The sequence below is a fragment of the Phasianus colchicus genome, chromosome 21 (assembly GCF_987193195.1).
Source record: "Phasianus colchicus chromosome 21, bPhaCol1.hap1.1, whole genome shotgun sequence".
NCBI lineage: Eukaryota > Metazoa > Chordata > Aves > Galliformes > Phasianidae > Phasianus > Phasianus colchicus.
Window position 1 is genome coordinate 9,631,991 of NC_143456.1, and position 23,246 is coordinate 9,655,236.

Consider the following 23,246-nt stretch of genomic DNA (forward strand, 5'->3'; position numbering starts at 1 on the left):
CCTATTTAAATATTATGCCAGCTCCCACAGCCTACCACGGGAAGAATGCTGCTATGCATACCCTCATAAAACTGCATAATTAGGAATAATGCCTTGGTTTTTAACAAAATAAATCACCACACACCAAAAGAAAGTACTAATTCCAGCCTACTGCTGGAAGATGCCAAGCAAGGGGAGCATTCTTCTCAAGCACCAACAGCACATATTGCCGTGCTGCTGTGAGCCGCAGGGCAGGGCTGGCAGGCAGCACAGCCACCTCCTTCATGCTCCTGGCTTTTTCCTCCACGATTCCCCAGGCCCACTCGTGCTGCTGCCCTTTGGGGTGGCTGTTCCCCTGTGCTGAGGGGTCACACCACAGACCCAGACTACACGGAGAGGTGCCGGTTCCACCATTACCACCCCAGCTGCACTCCTCCGAGGCTGATTAAGACATTAAGGACAAGGCCCAACTGATTCCCATCTGGCTCAAAGTTTATCAGCTTGTAAAAAAAAAATGTACAGTCGAGGAAACACAGATAATGCATTACTGATCGTTATCACCAAGAATATAAAGCTCCTGTGATATGACACATCAAACATATGGTTTTAAAGACTTAATGTTTTGATCTGCTGCACGATGCCATTGTCATCTCAGTCTGGCAGGACTGACACCCACCTGACATCGGGCTTCCATCAACTGCACGGTGCGCTCCTCCAGCAGGGCACACAAACAACGCAGCCCTGCCTGCATGGCACACTGCAGGCCAGCAGCTAAAATCGTTTCCCTCAATGGACTGTGCAGCCATGGGAGCCAGTATAAAGAGAGCGATCGATCTATCAGATTACTTCAATGTCTGCTGAGCCCAGCTGAGGCCCTCTGCAATCTGGGCTTTAAATGGGCATCACACACTTAACCCTGAGAAGGGACTGGGGAGCTCAGCAGAGGACAGAGCTGGAGGCAGCAGGGCAGGGTGCAGTGAGAGCCAGACACAGCTGCAGGTTTTGCCACACCGCAAGGACAAGAAGGTCTTTGGTCCCTCAAGCTGCGACTTCCTGCACCAGTACCAACCGCACGCATCATTCTGGGCAGAGGGAACAGGTCCTTTGCTTTAGATGGAAATCATCACTCCCAACTAAGCATCACATTGCTTCTCCTCTATCAAGTCTGGCACTTGCAAACTGTTAAGGCCATTTAACGAGCTCAAGGCAGCTGACAAAAGGCAAGCACATTGCTATCCACCGCCTGGCAGCAACAGGCAAACCCAGGTACAGAGCTGGGCCCTGCCACCAGCACACAGGGAACCTGCAGCAAGGCTGAACACAGCCAACCCTGCTGTGTCCCTGCAGCAGAGACAGCAAGCCGCTGTATGGCACCCCATTAACCAGGGGCATTCTGACTGCAGCTGCCCTGAGCACAGGGACAGGCAGAATGAGAGCACAGAGAGGAGCTGGGTGGCAGAATACCGCTGGTGCTGGGTTTCTCAGTGAGGCCAGAAGCTCTGGTAACGCTCTGCCAGAGCCCGCATTTGCTCCAAGAGCAGCCAGTCTAATTACCTTGCCAAGCCTCCTGCGTTGCTAAGAACCTTCCCTTCAAACTCTTGATAATAAGGGCTCTCCTTCAAAATACTCCACACAGCCCTTGTTTCCCAAGTTGCCATAGCTACAAAGCGGTGTTTCCGTGTCCTTTCAGCCTGGTACAGCTTTATTAGCACCCGGCTCCCACGAGGGCAGCAGCCAGGCCGAGTGCTGCCGATCCTCCGCTCTGCCCACAGCCCCAATCCGGCCCTGAGCCCCACACCGCTGCAGTGATGCTTTGCAGCAGATCCCAATGCCTGGGCACTGAGCCCCATCCCTCACAGCCAGCCCAGGGCCACTGCTCCCCTGCACTCTGGAGATAACCCCGGCAGCACCCGGTTTATCTTCTGCCCACAAGCAACACAAAAGCAGACTTTCCACCAGTCAGTCATGAAAACTTCCAATAGATCAGGAACAGAGATATCTGCAGCGTGCTTCCAACCTGTGCAGAAGGGGCAGAGCTGCACACGGAGGTTTCAGCAACCACAGGTCCTTTTCCATGGTCAGTACAAAGCTAGAAGAATTCTCAAAAATACACTGCAGTTTTAAATTCTGTTTTTTTTTTTTTTTTTTTTTTTTTTTACTTCCCCAAAAACTTTCCCCTGTGGGACCAAATCTGATCTAAATCTCAAGATAGCAGCTTTCCTACCTGTTACCTGAAAGGCAATATTTTCTTCCTTTCCACCCCTGTACCAGATCTATACACAGTAGCTATCCAGGTCCTTCAGCTGGAAAGAACTTCAAACTCCCAGGAAAAAAGAGAGGAGTGCAGATGAGCACGTGAGCACCCCTCAGTCCAGCAGCACTGAGGCTGCTGCCATCCCCAGCCTGGGATGCTCCTGGCAGCATTAGTGATGCCCACCTCTCAGCAGGCAATTAACTGGGAGCATTCAGGATGCAGCTTCAGATGAAGAGCAAACCCTCAGCCACTAAGTCCCATCCTCAAATAATGAGGCTTTATTTTCATTCCATAGCAATAACATTGCACTGCACCCTCTTCCCTTGTTTTCCTCCAGGATGTACCATTAGCATTAAAAAAATAATCCAGCAACCAGCTTCCACCTCCTCTGTACCACTCACCATTTAATTTGAGAATTAAGCTCTGCTAATGGACACAAACCACCATTCTGAGCGTGCAGGCAGTGTTAATATTTGAGCAAGCCAACAACAACAACAACACAGAGGACTAATACATGCACGGTCATTCTTTCTAGCAGGAAGGATTCGGTTTTAATTTTCACAGAATATTAAAACAAATTTTAATTAGATTATAGCAGTGCCTTCCCAGTAAGCGCTTGCAGGGGGAACTGTGCTGCGCAGGAACCGGCACAGCAGCGGAGGAGCCCAGCTGTCCCAGGGAGCAGCTCATCACCACGCTGCTCTGAGGCGGCTGCTTTCCCCATCATGCCCACCTCACACTTTGCAAAGAGGCTGTCAGAGGCATTTAGTCACAATCATTTCTCTGGAAAATGAGAAGTGAGCCTGACAAACAGGAGTGGGAGAAAAGAGAGAAGAAACAAATCTGTCAATATGTGAAAGACATCCTGTTCCTTCCCAGTGACCCCAAACACCGAGGTCTGCCGCTTTAAGAAATAAAAGGGGAACATCTCCAAGGAACAGTCTGTACGTGGCTGAGACCAGCACCGGCTCTGCTGGGTTTGCCTTTAACAGACAATGACACCACCCTTATGCTTCTACTGCAAAGGAAAACTTAAGAACAAAACAAAAAAAGCCAAAAATATTAAACACATAGATATAAGCTCACCCTTCCATGTGCCCACATCTGCCCAGAGGTCAGAGTTCCGACAGCAGCAATGAGCAGCACCACACGAGACACAGCACCACACGAGACACAGCAGCTCAGAGACACAGACCTCCACTCTGGGGCATCTCCTCCTGCTCTGCCCCAGCGAGCACATGGAGCCTCTGCCTCCTCCCACCGTGTCCCACAGCTTCTGCCAAAACCACAGAGCAGCTCAGCACACCTAGGGAGCTGAACCCAGCTGCAGCCACTTTATTTCTCCTCTGCAGAATTAAGTACACCTGGGCACTGCCCAGTACTGAGGGCTGAGCCCACCTGCAGCTGCCTGACTTCTCATCTGCAGGATTAACCACACCTGGGCACAGCCCCACACAGCTCTGCTCACACCCAGCAGGACCGGTTACCAAAACCCTCAGTGAACATCTTGGCACCACAGCATGGCTGCTCCTTCCCCTCCCATCTCAGACAGGAGGTGCCCTGCACGTGGCACAGCAGCGAACGAGGGGGCTGAAGACCACCAGCAACAGCCCAGGGGGTTGGATGCAGGGGCACAGCTCTGCGTGCAGTGCTGGGGTCACTGCTGCAGGTCAGCCCGAACAAAGCACATCGTCCCCTGCCACGTGCTGCTACGTTGGTGACGAGTGCCTTTTTAGTACTGTTTTCCCTTCTTTTCTATTTTTTCTCCTTCCCACTTTTTACTCGATCGGCCGCTGTGTTTACAGCTCACTACACCACAAATCCTTATTTCATGTCACCCACTGGCCCAAGCTGTCCCCACTCACTGCTTCTCCCAGACAAGTTAATAAGATGGAAGGCTCCCTGGAGGCCTCGAGCCAGCGAACATTATCACTTGGAAGCAAGGCAGAAATACTGACACATCGGAAATGACTTCAAGCCTATTAATTACCCTTTCTTCTGTGGCAGATCTTTGAGAGAGAGCCTGACAAATTGAAAGGCAGGAGAGCTCATCCTTCCTGCCCCAGAAAAGCTCCCACCCACGTCAACAAAAGCAAAACACCTCTCCACTCGAAAAAGCTGCTTTTGTTTCACTATCAATTAATCTATTGACAATTAGCTGAAATGGAGCTGCCCTTCCTCTCAGCTCCCGCAGGACACAGCAGGCAGAAACCCCACAGCATGGCCAGACCTGCACCCTGCAGCACAGCCTGCCCCTCCTGCAAGACGTCCTAAAACCCTGCATAATTGATCCTAATTGTTCAAGTATGAGATAGTAAGTGCACTCCTACGTGCGTGCAACGTGGCTTCCACCGTGGGCTTCCAGCAAAGTCTATTGTAGAAATAAATGATTGGATTTCTTATTCAAGAGCTTCATATTTGACAGAGTTAATTCTGATGCAAAATAGCCACACCAGTCCGGATGAAGTCACCACCTTCAGCGATGGCTTCATTTTTAAGGTTTTCTCAGTTCCTGTTTTTTTTTTTTTAAAGGCTACAAAATAACTTGAACAAAATCTTTAAGCCATTACCTAGAAAACTATCATTAAATCATTTGTTCCTTTTTATTAGTATCATTGTAATTAAAGAGAATCATATTTCAAAAATACATCTTCAGCAGCACTTATCACAACCCATCCCCGCAGCCTATCAATTAGTATTACAATAACCTCGCTCCCTTGTTGCCTTTGCTATTAGCATTTTGATTGAATGTCTGTTGAAAAGTGACTGGTAACAGAAGATTGTGTTCAGAAAGTAATGTTTCTTTATTCGCTTTCATTGAAGCTTGTCTAGTTGTCTCCAGTTCCTACTCAAAAGAGACAAGACAGTTCCAAAAGCAGTAATTTTGATGCAGGATTATTTTTTTCTTCTCTGCGAGGTGAGGTAGATTGGGTTAGGCTGGACACAAATGCTATTAAATCACTCGATGGCAGATATGGGAGCTTCTACCGCTGCGACCCCACCGCATACGGGCCCACGGCGGTGCCCCCAAGCACACGGGCAGGGCTGGCGAGCAACCCTCAGAGAGACTCCACCGAAATGACCATCAATAATGCATGAACTACTCGGGGAAGTTTTGGGCCATGTTTATCACTAATAGTTCCGAACGTAAAGGGCAGCAATCCATTACACGGCCCTCCGCGCTTCGGGAGCGTATCATGACAACTTGGGGAGAGCTGAGTTCTGCAGCCATAATAAAGCCCTCTAACAAAGGACAGATCTGTAACGAACGTCATTAAGGAGGGGAAATGGATGCATTCAGCAAGTACCATGAATTATAAAGACAAGAGTTCATTAAATCTACTACATTAAAATAAAAATGACCTGCCACGTCAGACAGTTCTATTTACTGATATTCCCACTGCTGATGCCTTCCCACTGATAGATGACATTCAGCGGGCACGGCGCACGGTCATCACAAACATTTCAATTACCCAAACACACAGGAGCCTCGCGGCGGCATCGCGATGCCAATAACAACAACCTGAGCCCCAGGTGGGCTGTTATGGCACTGGGGGCAAACGGAGCGGCCCCACAGCCAAACGCTGCTGATGCCACCCGCCCCGGGGCAGCACCCAGACACGGCAGTGCTGATTTTGATGAAGTCCACAGGGCCACGGAGCAGAGCGGGGTGAGGAGCAGCCGTGCCGGCCCTTGCGATGCTCCTGGTCGCTGTGCCCAATCCCCACGCTGACCCTGCTATCAGCCCCGTGCCCCATCCCTGCGGGCACCCTGTGCGCCATCAGCCCCGGCCCTGGGAAGCCTGTGCCCCCAATAGCCCCCTCCCCTCGGCAGGCAGCCAAGAGCTGATAATGGTGAAAGGTAGCGCTTTCATTTTTAAAACATTCTTATCAAAGACTTAAGGTGAAAGATAAGAAGAGCATGCTAAATCAGCATAAAGGAGCCACTGTATAGGACGTGGTATTTTACAAATCAAAACAGTTAATAAAATGAAGAAGTAGGAATATAAAAACAAACGGGGTCGTTCTCAGGGAGGTCGGTGCAGGGCTGTGAAGAGCTGACACGCTCAGTCACCTGATGCAGGGACACAGCACTGCATGCACCCACCTGGGCTACAGGCTCAGTCACATACCTCTTCATACGGACCATCAGTAAACACAGACACCTATTTTTCATACCGCTGCCCACAGTTGCTGGGTTCTTCTACCAAAGTCACCTGACCTGGAAAGCATCTGTTGTTAATGCCACTGTTTTATTATTTATCAAATCCATTTCTTCCCCCAATGACTAATTTCCTGCTGCAGCTGCTCCCCTCTGCGCTCCGCAGCTGCTCCAGCCCTGCGCTGCCCACCTCCAAGCCCTGACCGCAGGCACGCAGGCAGGCTGCTGCCCTGCAGGGTACCAACAGCCGTGAGGCTGTACCACAGTCACACAGAACAGCCCCTCACCAGGCTTCTCCCTGGGGACATGGGAGGGTGGGAGGGTGCTGTACCTGGGGATGGGGGGGGACTTTCCCAGCACGGCTGCCCGGAGCTGTGGTGCCCCATCCCCAGCAGTGCCCCCGGCTGGATGCTCTGCTGGGCGCTGTGAGCATCGGGAGGTGTTTCTAAACAGAGAACAATCTCCAAATTATCACATTAGTTTAAGGTGCTCTTTCTGGTCCAAAAACCACTATATAAATCAGCAAAAAAAAAAAAAAAAAAAAAAAAAGAAGCAGCAGAAACCCCAACAAATCTGCTGACCTACAGCCTTTTGCAAGAAGCTGTTCTTCAACTTACTCTATCAGACCCAGCAAAAAAAAGTACCAGATGTTCATACATCAGCTATAGGTGAAAAAAAAAAGACATACAGAATAAGCAGAATCACTCCTTACCAGAATGTATTTATCAACCTAATTAAAGAAATCTTGAGTTAAATAAAAGCCGGTGTCCTGGGAAAGACATTTTGGAGCACAGGTAAGAGGGCACTGATGGGGAACAGCACAAAGCACACCAGCTCGGTCAGTGACAGCCCTGCATCCCAGCACCCACGGCACTGATGTAACAGCCCCTACGGTGCTGAGAAGAGCACTGACGAGGTGGGATGTACCCACACAGGAGCTGCACTCCATTTGGTTTACGGCAACAACTGCCTGGAAAGCAGCACTGCTCAGGGGCAGCACAGAGCTCCTGGTGCCACCAGCACTGTTTGTGTCACCACACTGCTGGATTCCAGGACCTGAGGAGGAGTTATCTGTTTGAGCAGATCACTGGGAGCTCTGAGCATGGCTGTGCCCTTCTGCAAGGAAAGGCAGCGGCAGCACACGGGCACCGGCCGGCAGCAGGAAGGTATGGGAGGGACGTTGAGCAGCGCTTGTGCCCCCACGCTGCTGGGAATGTCCCCACTGCTTTCAGAAGGCTTTGAAACCTTTATCATCGCAGCAGACACAGAACTTGGATCTCACAGGAAGAAATCAGGAATCTGCGCCCACAATGTGGACTGAGAGGCTACCAGAACGCTTCCAGCAGTGCACTGGGAGCAGAACAGAGCGCAGCAGGACGGAGCACTGCGGGGTGCCCCGTGTTCCCATCGCACATTTTGCAATAGCTGCTGCTTTCTCAAGGTCACTCTGCTGATTTTAATTCTGCTCGCTGCAGTAAGACTACCCATCTATGTAAATGCTGCATTTTGTTCTCCTCCTGCTCCTGGCTTTTCTGCAATTAACATTTTCAAACAGTCCCACAAGACCGCAGCACTACCTGATAATCACGTCCTGCTGCTCCATGCAGGCAGAAGGCTTCTGGTCCCACCAGCGAGCAGTCAGTGCGGCGCAGGCTCCCTTCCATGCAAAGACCATCAGCACTTCTGCTAATTTCTCTGAGCTCACTCCAGCTGCCCAGCAGTGGGGAGGAAGGTGGCAAACGGCAGAACTGCAGTTCTATTAAATGACCTCGCTGCCTTCTGAATGCTGCGAGGATGACGCTGCCTGCTCCTGCTGCAAGCACTCATCCCATTCAGCATGCTGACAAGTAACAGAACCATTATAATTCAAAAACTGTCTTAAATATTTGCACAATCCTCACTTTAAGGTTCTCGAAGAACTTTCCAGAGATGAGAAAGGCTCCACTGATTTATTTTGCACACTCCAGTGCTACCACAGTCTAATTACACTAAGCTGTTGACACTGCTCAGCACTGAGTGAATGGGAGCTCCTCGAGGCAGGGACTGTGAACTGAGGCTCTATGGGATGGAAACGCCCCTGCTCCTCTGGAGGTTCTGCTGCCCCCAGCCCGGAGCTCCACCAACACCTCCTCTGGGATGGGTGTTACAGATTCCCTGTCCTTTGCAATATTCTTTTAAGTTGGTATTTGCCTTAGAGACTGATTGTGCAGCTGAAGACTTCCAAACTAATTGCCATGTTGGGTTTGCAACCTTTACTGCAGGTTGGTGGGACTTTTTTTTCCATTTTATTACCACATTTGTTTGTAAAATGAGAAAATAAAAATGTCATGCCATCCCCTGAGTGCCACTAGCAAGCTGAGCTCTCCCTCCTTCAGAAAAAGCATTCACACATGTCTGTGCCTTCTGTGTGTCCCGGACAGTGCAGCTGTTGGCTCTTTCTGCTCCTCTGGATGCAGCTTCCACCACTGGTGGAGAATGGAGCAAGGAGGAACAGCAGCAGGACCCAGCTGGGCCACTGCTCTAAGCCTCGGTGGTGCTACCTGGTGTGGGGCTGGCACAGAGCGGCAGCAGCCACCTGAGACATCCCATAATCACCTGGAGACGCCAGCACCTATCTGCTGCTCTGACGCAGAACCTCCCAGGATGCAGGGCTCTCACTGGCCTACATGCATTTGTTCCTGCACCTCGTGCAGGGTGCTCTGATGCAGCAGCAACTGGCGCCGGCCAGGAAACCAGAGCACAGGGCTGAGGGACACAAGGCCTGGCGGCCCCTCCTGCTTGCTTTGTGGCTGCTGGCACAGAAGCAGCGAGCAGTGCTGGGAGCACCATGCAGGAGGCAGGGCTGGGATACAGCGCGCAGACCCACGGCATGGGATGGACACGGGTGGGCTGCAGGGCTATTCCAAACACACAGGCTGCAGCCCAGCTCCTGCATCCCACCCGGCGTGGGTCTGACCTCGGGATGGGAGGCAGAGAGCTGGGAGCGCTCTGCTTCAGCCTTGCTGTCATTAATATGGTTTATGACATGAATATTTATAAGTGAGGATGTGATATTAAAAGCGTACACACATGAAATATTAATATGGCACATGTCATAACTGCAAACCCAACAGATAGGTGTGAATGATGACACTGTAGCTCAGCCATCACCACTTCCACTGATAGGTCTGTAAATGGTAAATAATATTAACTAATTAATCTTCACAGCCCTCCTTGGAAGTTTTGAAGCAAATATTTGCTTACAAACCGTGTGCAGCTCCTCTCTGTGGGCAGCAGACCAACACGGAGCCGCTGCTGCTCACAGCACTGCCCTGGGATGGGCTCTGCTGCTGGGAACGCTGCGCTCCAAACAGCCGTGCTCTCCGGAGGCTCATTTACGAAGCGATGGAAGTGACAAGGGAATAAAAGCCATCCTCATCCAGCAAAGCGCTAACAATAATGCCGCCTCCATTTATATCTTATGTCACGCCTTTCATCCAAAGCTCTTAAAGCACTCACTGCACTGAACAAATACCAGCCCCGGTGCGGACGCTTTCCCAAAGGCCCCGGGTCGGAGCCAGGAGGAGCTCCCTGCAGCCCCCTCCTTCCAAAGGCTGCAGGCTCCATCCCAGCTCCTTGGCGCGGTGCAGCAGGCACAGCTGTGCTCCGGAGGACCAAAGCAAGCAATCACTGCTATATGTTTTAACTGCTCTCCTCAAAACCGCTTAGCGATGTCTTTTTAAACACACGTGACCTTGCTCTACTTGAGAGAGACGGCGATAAACAAATAATTGCTGTGACTCTTAATTATATTTATATCTCATCTAGAAAAATGTCAATTAGAACTTCAGAGGTCAACTGCAAAACTGAGGTTCTGGCAGTCGGACAGTTCAAAAGGCAGTTTTACTCCTGAGAAAAGCACCCTCCTCGGCAGAGCCCGGCAGCTTCTGGCTGGCAGCATCACCTCTCCTTGCAGTGAGCGCAGGGTCTGCACACCGCCCCACCTGGGCAGCAGCACTGCCATGGAGCGCGGTCCCTGAGCTCTGTGCTGGGCTGGGGAGATGCTCTGAGCACCCGACGTGGGATACTGCTCGTGCAGACAGCCTGTCTGTCTTTAATTTTGTTTAGTTTTAAGATTAAAGGAGCCCAAATCACATGCTGTCACTTCCCTCCTCTCTCCCCTGCCATTCCTAACCACGTGAGAGTTAATTGATATGAAAATAACTCTGGGGGCTGCACGGCTTTGGAAAACATATAGCATTACATTTAATACCAGCAATTATGACTTGGGGGATTCAATCAGTCAAAATCTTTATTTTCCTTTCTGCACACTCAAGCTGTGGGACTGCTGCAGCACAGCGCACAGCCCTACAGGCAGCACAGGGTATGGGCACTGCCCACATCAGAGCACCCCAGTGCACCACCTCACCCCATCACCTTCTCCTGACTTGTGTCCACCTACATGCTTAACAGCCACAGAAAGAAAAGGGAAAAAGGGGTTCCTGAGCAAATTCATCCATCAGGAGACACTGCACTCCTCTTTCCCTTCTGCTAAGAACCACGGGTGGGGAGGAGATGAGCCTGCTCCCGCAGCCCTCGCTCGGCAGCCAGCAGCTCCATGCAAGGCACCCCCAGGGATGTGCCCCACAGCTGTCTGTGCAGCGGAGGCAGAAGGGCATCATCATCTTGCAAGGTTCCCTCCAACCCCAAAGATCAATAACTAATGCTGAACTCAAGATTTTATCTGCTCTTTGCAAGGGTAACGAAATAACACCACCCTCGGTTCTTCTTTCCAATTACTGAATCCTTTCAAGACTGACCCAGTAATTTTCAGCTCTGAGAAATTTTAAGCAGCAAAGAAAGTGATGGAAGTGATCTTCCACAGCACTTACACAACTTGTGTGCTTTTTCTCCCTGTACAGAAATATAGAAGTACAGTGCAGGGTGCAGAAATTCCACATTACCCAAAAACAAATCATAAAAGGTGGTACAGACAGCGGCCTTCTACACATCCACCCTTTGCATCCCACTGCTGAGCACAGTGAGCACGCCCTGAGGAGCAGCCTTGCAGCCAGAGCCTGGTCCCACCAAGGTCAGACTGCTTTACCAGCAGAGCTCCAGGCAGCGAGCGCTGCTCCCATGGCAGTGCACAGAACTGGCAGCTGCCCACCAGCGTGGCGAGGCAGAGAAGCAGGAGATGCAGCAGCTCTGCCTCTCACTTCCTTCACAGACCATGAAGGAATGATGGGGTATCAGAAAACAAAAGGACATCACAGGGGAAACAAAGTGGTTTGCTTGATAATATTTTAACGGGTATAAAAGTTCTGTGCTCCATTGGCAAGGTCAGTGTCTTATTTGAGGCCTCCCAAGGCATTGCTGACACTGCTCAGCACTGAGCAGCTCTGGGACTGCCTCCATCTGTGGGGGTTACATGTGAGCACTGCCGCACCAACTGCTACCGGAGCACACAGGCAGCACACACGGGACAGCCTTACACCCACAGACATCCTCCATTTGCTCGCAAGGAAATGTATCTCCCTTCCAGCAGCAGAGTGAATTCTAATACTTCTCCTTGCCCACGTTGATCATTCTAGGCATACACTAACTACAGTAAACCACAGCGGATATTTTATCTGCCATTTCTCTTTCCCTTGGCTAATTTGACGATACAGATTGCAACCCACAAGTGGTTTTAAGAATTGCTATTAACGCTGCTGCTCGCATGCTACTGCATTTTAAACGTGTTTCCAACACAATCAGAATGTCACAATTTGTAAAATCCAGGGTGATTTTATAAACGATCGATGCCACAGAACCCGCTCCGCGATGACAGCCTGCCCGGCAGCTCATTAGCCTGATTAGTGGCAGCTACCTGCACAGGGAAGGAGAAAATGTCTGGGGAGACAGGCTCGGCTCAGACACGAGGCCAAAGACGGCTGCACCTCCTGAGTTGTTATGCTTGCTTCTTCCTCCCTCCACTCCATGGCAGAGGTGAAGGTCAGAGCTCAGCCGCAGCGTCCCCCTGCTGCAGGGCTGGCTCCTTCCAGCAAGAATTCGGGCTGATCCCAGCAGAGCTGCCCTTGGGCTGTGAGTGACAAGGGCCCGCTGCTGACCAGGAAGCTGAAGCAGCCGTGGCTGAGACAACAGCTGTGTCAATTGAGCGAGCCCCTCCGAGAGCCACCGCGCAGACATGGCCGGAGCGTGAAGGGCAGAGGACAGACCTCCAGCTGTGCATCCCTGCAGGAGCCACGAGCTGTGCTGCCTCCAAACATGCTTTGAGAGAGCAGGAGGAGTCAGCACCCATCGGTCCCACTGGAAGGGAATGGTGGCACAGTGCTCCTCATGCCCCTGGAGCTCCCCAGCTGCCAGGGCTCTGCTGGAGCTCTGCTCCTCAGTGCGAGGCGCTCACCCGCACCGCAGCATCATTTATTTCTGCTGAAAGAAAAGGCCGTAACGCTGAAATAATCCTCAGCTCATTTTCACAGAGCTCTACAAGCAATGATGAAACCTTATCTGTCCACTGAAATATGTGGATGGGATTCCTCTTCTGGAGATCTTGCTCACTCTGTTATCGATGCACAATGAGCAGCCCCAAGCTTCACAACCCAAGCACACCTGAAACCCCAGCAAAGGGCTCAGTACCCTGATATCCTGGTCTCAACCTACTACTTTACACCCAGCTCACCCCAACACCCACCGCCCTGGTACAGCCTCTGTGTGTTCTGTGACACAGGTGGATCCAGGGAGTCCAGCCACGGTCCTCAAGCTTTGCAAGCCCACTTGGTCACCTTTCCCACAGCCATATGTAAATGATTCCATCTGAGCCAGCAGCCGGGCCTCACTGACTCTGGGCCAGGGAACATCACTTCAGGTTCCCTGAAAAGCAGCCCCCAGCCAGCACCCCCAGTGCCACCAGCACGTCTGGATCTCAGCACTTGTGTGCCACATGGCAACAGCTGGTGTGAGCCCAGCACCACTGCAGAACGCCGAGCTGTGAGCGTGGCTCTACTAGGAGCACTGCAAACAGAGGGCAGGTGGGCAGCACAGCGACCAGCGCTGCAGGGATGCCGTGTGTGCAGGGAAAAGGAGTGTAAGCAGTTCTCCCAGCAGGGCTGGGACTGACCCTGCTTGGATGCACATCCCATGGGGCCAACAGTGGGGACACAGAGACTTTGTCTTGTTTTGATGCAGCTCTGTTCCCTGTGCCACACGCTGGCGCTGGGCTTCACCACCTCTGGGGACAGCAGAGAGCCTGACAGTGATCCTCCCAAACGTAAGTCATCAGGCTGACCACAGAAATCACCTCCAATACGAAAACCCACATGGGACGTGGCATTACATGCCACACAGCCCTTCCTCCGTATGCCTGCAGGACACAGGGAGCTGTCTGAAGCATGAGGAGCTCTGCTGATTTAGCTCCACTGCATTTAGCCACATGGTCACCATGCTGACACTGATTTTGGCTGTGCTCAGCATGCCGACTCTGTCACAAAGGTGATGGCTGAGCTGCTGCTCTCTTACCTCTATGCCTGTTGGTCGTCTTGTCAAACATAAGCATGGCGTCCTCTACCTGCAAGACACAAGGGAGAGGCGTGCTTAACACACCCAGCTGGGTTGGCAGAGGCACACAAACACAGCGGGATGACGGTGGAGGCCTCGGCTCAGGCAGCGCAGGTGCATCACATCTCCTTCCTCTGGCTCAGAGTCAGCATCACCCCTTGGAAACCTGCTGCTTCCAACCTGTGTGCTCGCTGACATCTGATCCTAAAGCAGAAAAGTAACGTTAGCAGTACTGACACCCTACAAAGCCCAACGTCTGGGCGGCCCTTCCAGCTCGCCATGCCCCACCTCGGCCTCTTTCCCTTTTGTAGAGATAAAGGAGGGCTGAGGAATCATGGATGCAAATCACGCCCGTGACTTCTCCAAATCAGCGCTGCTGCCTTGGCTGTGAATTGGGAGGTTTCAAGGAGCGGGAGCAGGGCAAAATCTGGTCAGCCAAGAAAGGTATTCAGAGGGTTTCAAAGGGCCCTTTGAAAAGCTGGAGGAGAGGGCAGAGGGAGGGGGGAGAAAGTTTAATTCGCATCAGGCCTGGCATTTCCACTTCAGAAGAGAGATGACTGATGAAACGTACTGAAGTGCAACCAAATTGCTTTCAACTTTCATTACTATTTGCATGATTTATTCCACCTCCGTTTAATCTGTGTAGCCACACCTAACATTTTAGAAGGTTGTTGGGCTGGGATTTCTCATCATGTTTTGAACCGGTGCTCAGGGACTGCGGGTCAGTCCTGCATGCTGCAGGAAAGGTCCTGCAAGCTCTCTGAAAAGACTTCCAGGCTTGCTCCTTGTTTGAAACCAGGGGCTGATGAAAACCTGCACCGTTGCTAAACTGCAGGAGACATCAGGAATGGTTACCTTTTTAAGGTTTTCTTCCATTTGTTTTTTTTTTCCCCCCACTCATTTCTAGGAGATTTTCATGTATTTACACTCAGGATTTCTATAAACCATGCACCTTAGAACAGCTCACAACATCCCCACACGCTCCCCTCACCTGTGCAATGCCACCACGGACTCCTCCTCCCATCCCAGCAGCCCCTGCCTGCTCTGTGCAGGTGGCAAAACCCAGCTCGAGCCTCTCTTAACTGCTGCATTAAAACACACTCCAGGATACAGCAAAAAAGCAGAGCAGCAAAACCTTTTGTTATACCATTTAGAAACCTGCCTCTGGTTACCTTGCTCTTAAGTTCTGCAAAGTGCTTTGCAAAGTGTGTTAGCGACAGCTGGAGACAGAGAGCAGCGTGCCTCCCTGATGCCAACCGTCCGTGAGACCTAACAATGCTGATGCAATGGAAATCCAAACCACATTAAGCACAGAGCCAATTGTCCTGCTGCCTCTCATCACTTGGAGGAAGAAGATTCACAGGTCTGAGCAATACTGGGATGCTGATAAGGACGGCGCTCCACCCACCACAACCACTTATGTCCAAGTAAGGTTACATCTGTACAGCAGTTCTTAACTGTCATTCTCACAGCTCTTGGCCTCACTGGCAATAAGAGTGACCCCTTGCACTCAGTGCCAGTTCTGGAGACCCAGAGATCCCCGACTGCAGCTGGGACCCTCAGGCTGGAAGCCCGGGTGGGAGAAGCAGCTCCCACAGCCAGTGTCAGGTTTGGATAGAGCGCACCGGTAACGAGCAGTAATCAGGGGGGTGTTCTTGGAGCCAGCTGGTGCCCTTCTAACAATGCCTAATTGGTTATCCTTTCTGCTTCCTAAGGTCAGAACATTTTATCTCCGTCTCTGCCCTTTTGGAGTTTACCCCACCCTGCGTTATTTTGTAGGGCAGCCATTGTAGCAGAAGAATAGGCTCTTTCCTCTATAGTCCGGTGACACAATGAGACTTCTTGAAACCTCCTGAATAGACAGAGTGCAATGGCCAAAGAAAAATTCTATTAATGCTTTGCAAAATAAAACATCTAAGAGCCGGTCAGACAAGCAGGAGAGGAAAATCAATACGCAGAGGGCAGTGCTTAGAGAAACTTTTCACCGGTTGCAAAAAGGTGGTGAGGGTACAGGAGGGAGAGGGAGAAAGAAACTTATTAATGCAGAAAACCCATCAATGGTATGGAAATCTGGCAGAACAGCAAGAGCTGAAACTGGAAGAATTTGAATATACAAAGGGCTGAATAGAATGAGAAAACCACACTGCCTCACACACTGCCCGTTTCTCACGGTTCTCTGTGAGCCTAACACAAGCGGCTTGTTTGAGCCTTCACCAAGGAGAAATAAGGGACGCAGTCAAGGTAACTGGCAGGAAACCCCGTAGTAAGCAAATTGATCCCTGCTGCAAGGGGAGAAAAAACACAAAGCCTGCAGATGAAACTCAAGGCGTTCGGTAGCGGTGACCCTCCTGAAGTTAACCCCTCTGCAACGCGGCTCCTGCGCTGCCCAGCGCTCGGAAGCTGCTCTGCAGGGAGGGCTCTCCCAGACTCAGCCCAAAGCCCGAAGCCTCACTCTGTGCTGCAGGAAGTTTTCTGCAGGGTCGAAGCGGGGCTGCAAGGCCCAGCAACTCCCACTCCCGTCCCCCCTTCCAGGCCCTTCCCCCCCCAGGCCTGGCTGTCTGCAGTGCAGAGTGCCGCAGGGCCATGCACCCCACAGCACGGGGCTGGGGCAGTGCTCCAAGGCAGCCCTGACCAGCGCACACTGCTATGGAAGCCAGTGTGAAGGTCTGCGTTACAGCGCTCAACTCAGAGGCTGAAAGGTGCTGATGAATCCTACCTAATAACGAGCAACAAATGAGAGAGCGTTTGGGAACGAACACAGTGTCTCTGCACTTACAGCAAAGGAAAGAAAGAGTTGCACCCAAGGCCAGGAGCAAATGGACGCTGCGCGGATCTGAAAGACTTCTCCTCTGCACAGCCCACCCCTACCTACACCCATTTTAGACCCGGCTTCTAACACAAAACCCAGGCAATGGGTTTTGGTTCGTTTAACTTTTTCCAACCTACTTGGGGCTCTGAAAACAGGAAGGGCCATAGCATTGCTTTAATCACCGCCTGGAAGGAGGAATAGGGAATAAGAGGAGAAAAGAGAAAAAAATGGGGGAGCCAAAGGCTTTAATAATCCTAACAGCTCCAGGCTTATTTAAAATATGCCCAACTAGTTCACAAAGGGATCCGCAGAGATAAATCTATTTGATTTTCTTCCACTTTAATGGCGACATATATTTAAAGCAACCAAACCAGGATGACCTAAATAAGATGACTATTAATTGTACTCAGAAAAGCTCTGAATTTAATGCAACGGATCCAGCCAGAACTAGAACACACGCTTTTCTTCATTCATTCCTCCCACTTTCCTCTGACGGATTTTCAACTCCTCTCCTTTGCGCGGGTCCATCCTGAGCGGTCAGAGATGATCAAACCCGGCGCAGCCCATCGCCGCTCGCGCCCTAATGAGTGAGAAGGCTGAATCCTCTCTGCAGATGAGAGGCAATTCCGTGAGTTTGCCCAAGGACAGCAGTTTCAATCAGCCACCGCAGGCAGCTGAATCTGCCGCAAAATCAGTGAATACTCAGCCAGAAAACGGCAATGACTCGAACTGGGGATTTTCTGGGAAGCTTCGTGTCTGGTCTTTTATTTCTGCAACCTGGATTTGGGCGCTGGGCCACATCAGCTGCACTCAAACCAGAGCTGTCACCGGTTCCCACAGAGACCACCCTGGGACAGCCCAGGACCACCCTGTGCAGGAAGGGAGCGCAGCCCCGTGTCCCGCACAGCCCAGCGCTCTGCACTCACACGGCCCCGCAGACCCAGGGGGCAGTGGGAATAAATGCAGCCACTGTGGCTGCTGTTATTTACAGGGTGTCTGCGTGCAGGCACAGGGGTGACAACAGCCCCTATTTCATGTTCCCAGTTCTTTTTTTTTCCCCTTTGAATCAAGTTTGCTCATTCGGTGCAACCTCCACGGAGAAACCACTGACTTTCACAGCTCTAACCAACACACAGCAGCCTTTATTCCTCACATCTCCTGATCCAGTCCTGGCAAGCCTGTCCTGATCCAAAAGCTGAGTTCCTGACATATCCTGAGCAGGTGGGGACCCCCCCCATCCCCAGGAAGCAGGGCAGGGCTGGGCTGGGGCTGCTCTGAGCTCTGCAGCCCCGCAGGGAAAAGCTTTGGGACAGAGAAACGAAGCAACGCACTGCGATCTAGCGCCGTGCCCATTCGGATGAGGCCCTGGGAGAACAGGAACTACACAAGGATGACACCCAGTGACATGTGTTGTGCTGTGTTCCTACCCCTCTGTCCCAGGTCTGCAAACTGTACAGGTCTGTCATCTTCAGCTTTTCTGAGAAAGAGCGCCGGACGTTCTTGTCCAATTCCTCAAATTATTTACACACACTGCACAACTCCTACAATATTTTGCTTCTAGAAGCAGAAAAGCCTCTTAGCTGCTAGTAAACTGTCAGGTGCTATTATTTTAAATGTGCATGTGAAATCTGAGTGCCAGCAATGCGCCCCTGCTGATGTACGGCCTCCCCCCGCACAAACTGAGACAGATACGTACTGCACGCCAGAAAAAACAGTTCCCCCAGCGCAGGCCAAAAACTGTGACCACGATCACGTTCCCTACGGCCACGGCTGCGTGGCAGCAGAACGGCACCTGCAGCACATCGCACATTCGCACACAGCCGGGGGCCGGGCGCACGCGGGGCGGTTCCTCACTGAGCGCATCCCGACGTCCCACGGCGATGTCTCACCAAGCCACGGCCTCGTGCACCGCGATAACAATCAATGCCATACTGTGCGAGAGCAAATTCCAGCACTAGCAATCTTTCCCCCCAGCAGTCAAGTCTTTAAAAAGTCTTCTTTGGCAATTATAGCTAATAAAACTACAATTTCATTCAACGCACACATATCATTGCAACTAATTTTGCTCCGTCAGGGCTGAAATTAAAACCGTCATTCAATCACAGCAATCCCAGGGCTCGCCCCCAGCCGGGACGCAGCCAGGCGCTCCCACCCGCTCCCACCCGCGGCCGAGGCGCCGCTCAGCTCGCGCTCTCCCAGCGGAGATGCGGGAACGGCTGCTGCTCTCCTGGAAACGCAGCTTCCTGCAGCAGGACAAACTGAAGATGGCACCACATGCAATTCCTTACGAATTCCTTAGTAACAATTCCTTAACACCATGAGGTGCTGATTAAAGCAAGGTAGTTGGCCACTGCAACGCGGGGCGCAGTGAGGCCATAGCAGCATTGCCCCTCCTCTGCAGAGCATCTTTGTGCTTGCTGTGCTTTGATGGAGACAAACCAGCCAAACCAGCCGTGGGCCCGGCCTGATCTCCTCCGCAATCATGTCCTGCAGCTGGGCCTAGCTGCCCACAATGATTCCTGCCACCAGAGAGGTCGGCCGTCCCCTGGGCATGCTTCACCAGACAGGGAAAGAGGTTTCAGCACTGCCTTCCCAAAGGAGCAGCAGAGCCACTGTGAAGCGCTGAACACTCCACATACCCACCTCCCTCCAGATTGAGGCTCATGTGCATCAAATGCTGCGAGGGCGAAGGCACAGCCACAGCACGACGTGCCCAGCCAGGTCCCACATCCCCCAGCACTTCATCCATCCCAGCACCTGCAGGTGCTGCCGGGCAGGGACGGGGCTGCCCTCACTGCTCTGTGCCGCGGGCTCTGGACAGAACACTGCTCCTTCAGCATTCTGGTGAGCCAGGTGTGAGGCAGTTTGCAATTTTACTTTCACGGCACATTAGCTGCCGTCAGCAGAAATAATTCTTCCTCCCTTCACAGTGCTTGTTTGCATATTAGCGCTGCAAAGTTGCAATCTGTTTTCTTTTCCAAACAACACCTAAGTGGTGCTGCCTGCACGGCGCAGGCTCTCGGGCAGCTCCCACCCCGCTCACACCGGAGGGTTTCCAGGCAGGTACGGTGGTCAGCATTCCATCCAGTCTGCTCCACAATAAAGGGAGTAGAAAGAAGGTGCAAGCATTTCCGTAACATTGTGCAGTGACACTCATCAAAGTGATGCAAAGGACAGTGCTGGACAGCCACAAACCACGGCCTGGTGCTCACGCTACCTGTTGCTCCCTTTGGGATGAGGGATGGGTGGATGGATGGATGGATGGATGGATGGATGGGGAGGGCCCAGGACAAACAGAGTGAGAGAAGAGAGCTTCAAATACTTGTGGATCAGAGAACCACGTGCAAAACCTTCTCTTTCTAAACCCAGCTTTTTTTCCACCAATGCAACACTGAAATACAAGCAGCTGTTCTGTTTGCTACAAACAAACGTGCCCAATAATGAGCTGCAGTGAGACCTTCAGAAGCCTCATGCCAGAGAGAGCATCAGAGCCATCCCTCTGAATGCCCTGCACTCCGAATCCACCACCACCATTTCAGGAGCAGTCCCTAACACGTGGAAGCTGCTGCTAAGTGCAGCTCAACTTGCAGCATACAGTTAAGCCCAACTAAGCCCTTCCAAGATGTGCTATTTGAAGACGACAATTTCATTTTCACAATTTCCTTGTGAGTACTTTCCAGGATCAAGATATAAGGGCAGCACAGCGTGACTCGCACAGCGGTGATGGGGCTCTGTGCTGCGCTATGACATCGCTCCGAGCACCAAGCAGCTCCCCACACCCAGCTACAAAGCCACAGAGGAACAAACCGCTCATGTGCCCCTCTGCTACGTGTGACAGTGCCAAGGGTGTTACAGCATGGGTTCCCCCCAGTCAGTGATGACACCCAGCTCTGCAGCTGGGGTGCTTTGGAGCTGAGCCCCAGCGCCGGGCAGACACAGCTGAGCAGATCTGATGGACAGACGTCGTGGGCAGCAGAATCCAAGAGCTCAGAGGGCATCCCCTGCCCTTCCGTAACTACCTGCTGAATAAGTGTGAAGATAAGACAAGGATTGCATTACTATGTTTCCTGATGCATGAAGGGCTTTTTTATTGCCAAGAGTGTAAAAAAAAAAGTCTGAACAATTGCCACAGTCAGCCTCAGAAAAAGGCTCAGCTGCAAAATGAAACAGTGCAGTTTATTAGCAAAGAAAAACTCATCTAAGTTTTCCTTGACTGTAATGAAAAAAAGTTTCATTTTATTTCCTGCTAGACCCTTTTTCCTTTTGTTGTTCTTTTCATATACTGACTTGCATATTAAAGAACGCTTTGCCGAGGCTATTTCTGCTAAGCAGAGCTCTCTCCTCCCGCGTCCCTCCACCCCTGATCAAACACAGCTTTCGTTTCTACATTTGGGGACTTTTAATCTGCAAAAGAGCGCTGCAGCAGCTCTAGGGCAGCAAGCACACCAGCAGGGTGGGCACACAGTGCTGTGCTCCACCACCCTCAGCGCACACCTGGCTCACAGTGCTGGGCTGCACCCCACGGGGGGCCTTTTGGGATCCAACTCAAACCATGCTGGGAAACAATGGCTGCAGAGCTGGCACAGCCCGCCCCGTTACTGGCAGCCCAACCACAGACACCACTGCTCTCCCAGGGGACGTTCTGTTTTGAGCCCCTGCACTCCCAACACTTTTTATTTCTTGCCCAAAAGCTATTTGAATGGATCATGTCCCAGTGATGAATCTCTCCTCCAAGCGCTACAAGAGGCTCTTGAATCACAGCAAACAGGCTCTGTAAATCAAGCAAAGTGCAAAAATGGGCAAAGAGAGGATTCTGGCGCTAAGAACAAGGTGACAGGTCCACACATCAATCCCGGGTGACTGACAAGGTGTCCTTCGGAGACGTGTCTATGTATTTTTAAACTCTGCTTCGCTGGCTACAGTGCCTGATGCCACAATAAGTCAAGACACAATAAGTAAGCTCCCATCTCAGTGGATTGTTACCGTGATAATTCCACCTTTGTAACTCAGCCTCAAATAAACCCTCTTTGTTCTGTCTTATTACACAAATTCTGGTATCATTCAAGTATATTAACTGTAGCCTATTACTGTCACACAAAAACGCTCCCTGAGCCTCAGCAAAGGGCTCCCCAGACAAAACTTTATGTCATGTTAATCCAAGCTTTAATAACTCTGAGGATATATAACGGTGTTCTAATTGGGCTTTGTGCTTTGGTGTGCAAAAGCAGAAGGTGTCAGAGGTGGAGGCTGCAGCCTCAGCCCAGCACAGCGCCCACTGCCGACGTGTGACACGGGGCGGATCGCATCCCTGGCATGAGGGAAATCCAGGCTGAGAGCGATGGAGAAGAACAGCGATGGACAGAAATGGCTCTTGAATGGGGAAATCCAGCATTGTGGAAACTGCACACACTGAATCCTCCAGCGTCTGCTGGAAACGCATTTATTTTGTAACCAATGCTTCAAGCAAGCAAAGTGAAAGGACAGTAAGAAAGAAAGAAACATTTATTAATAGCTTATTTTCAAATGCCAGCTGCAAGCTGGAAAATGTTTTAAGAAAAAGCGAAGGGATCTGTCCCATCCCCAGGAGGCTGAGGCGGCAGTGCTCTCTGCTGCGCTCTGCTCGTGCTTTTGCTAACCCAGTTTTAGGTGTCATGAGAAAGGAGATTTATGACCCTTACGTACGTAGGGCCACAGTGCTGATCTCGCAACTCAATCCGCAGCAGACTGCAAGCGGCCAGTTTTTAACCTTGCTGCTCGTGCTGTAGGACACCAGCCCTTCTGATTCTCCTTATTCTCACATTCTCGTGATTTCCAAGCAAAATCTTCTTTCTTTTATTCTTGCAAAATTGGGTTTCAGCACAGTGAATTCCGAGCTGACCCAGCAGGACGAAACAGCCACAAAGAGCAGCCAGAATCTCAGGGGCAGCTGCAAAGCTCTCTGCAGCAGGAGACAGCTCGGGCCCAGCAGCGAGCCTGCATGCAACCAGCACGAGGCCCAGCACTGCTCCTGCCTGCCACGCTCATCACTGCATCGCTCCCCTCCCTAGCACAGGTTTCTAACAGCCTGGGAAATCACTTCAGAGGAACTTCTGTTAGCCCAAACACTGCCACAACTCGAGGAAACACACAGCTTTTCCTTCCTCAACGCGTGCTGTGGCCGCTGAGGGCTTTGCCAGCACTTCCACACCAAGAGAATGCAGCTAATGCAAACAAACGCTTTATGTTATTTACTCGCTGATGATTTATAACACCTACCTGCCATAAAGTGTCACTTTGCAATGTTGTAAAACACAACCCATATTTCACAGCGGCTGCTGACAGCCAGGCTGAGGCCATGCAGGTCTGAGCGCAGCGCTGTGCCCCCACCAGGATCAGCCCTGCAGCTCTCCAGCTCTGCACACCAGGCCCCTGAGGGACCCTAAGGATAAAACCCGCGTCTGTCTCCAGTGTCAGAAATTCAAAATCAGCTCCTTAAGCTCCCCAGGCTCTAATTAGGTGGCATCT

General features: G+C 51.5%; 1 protein-coding gene across 16 annotated transcripts in view; it reads right to left on the bottom strand.

Moving 5' to 3' along the window:
* Window positions 1–23,246, bottom strand: part of MSI2 (musashi RNA binding protein 2) — a 185,744-nt gene that overhangs the window by 57,912 nt on the left and 104,586 nt on the right. For all 16 annotated transcript variants that reach the window (XM_090122352.1, XM_090122351.1, XM_031591450.2 and 13 more), the window contains one exon: window positions 13,895–13,943. In XM_090122352.1, coding sequence (XP_089978478.1) covers window positions 13,895–13,943 — 49 coding nt within the window. The remainder of the gene's footprint in view (window positions 1–13,894; window positions 13,944–23,246) is intronic.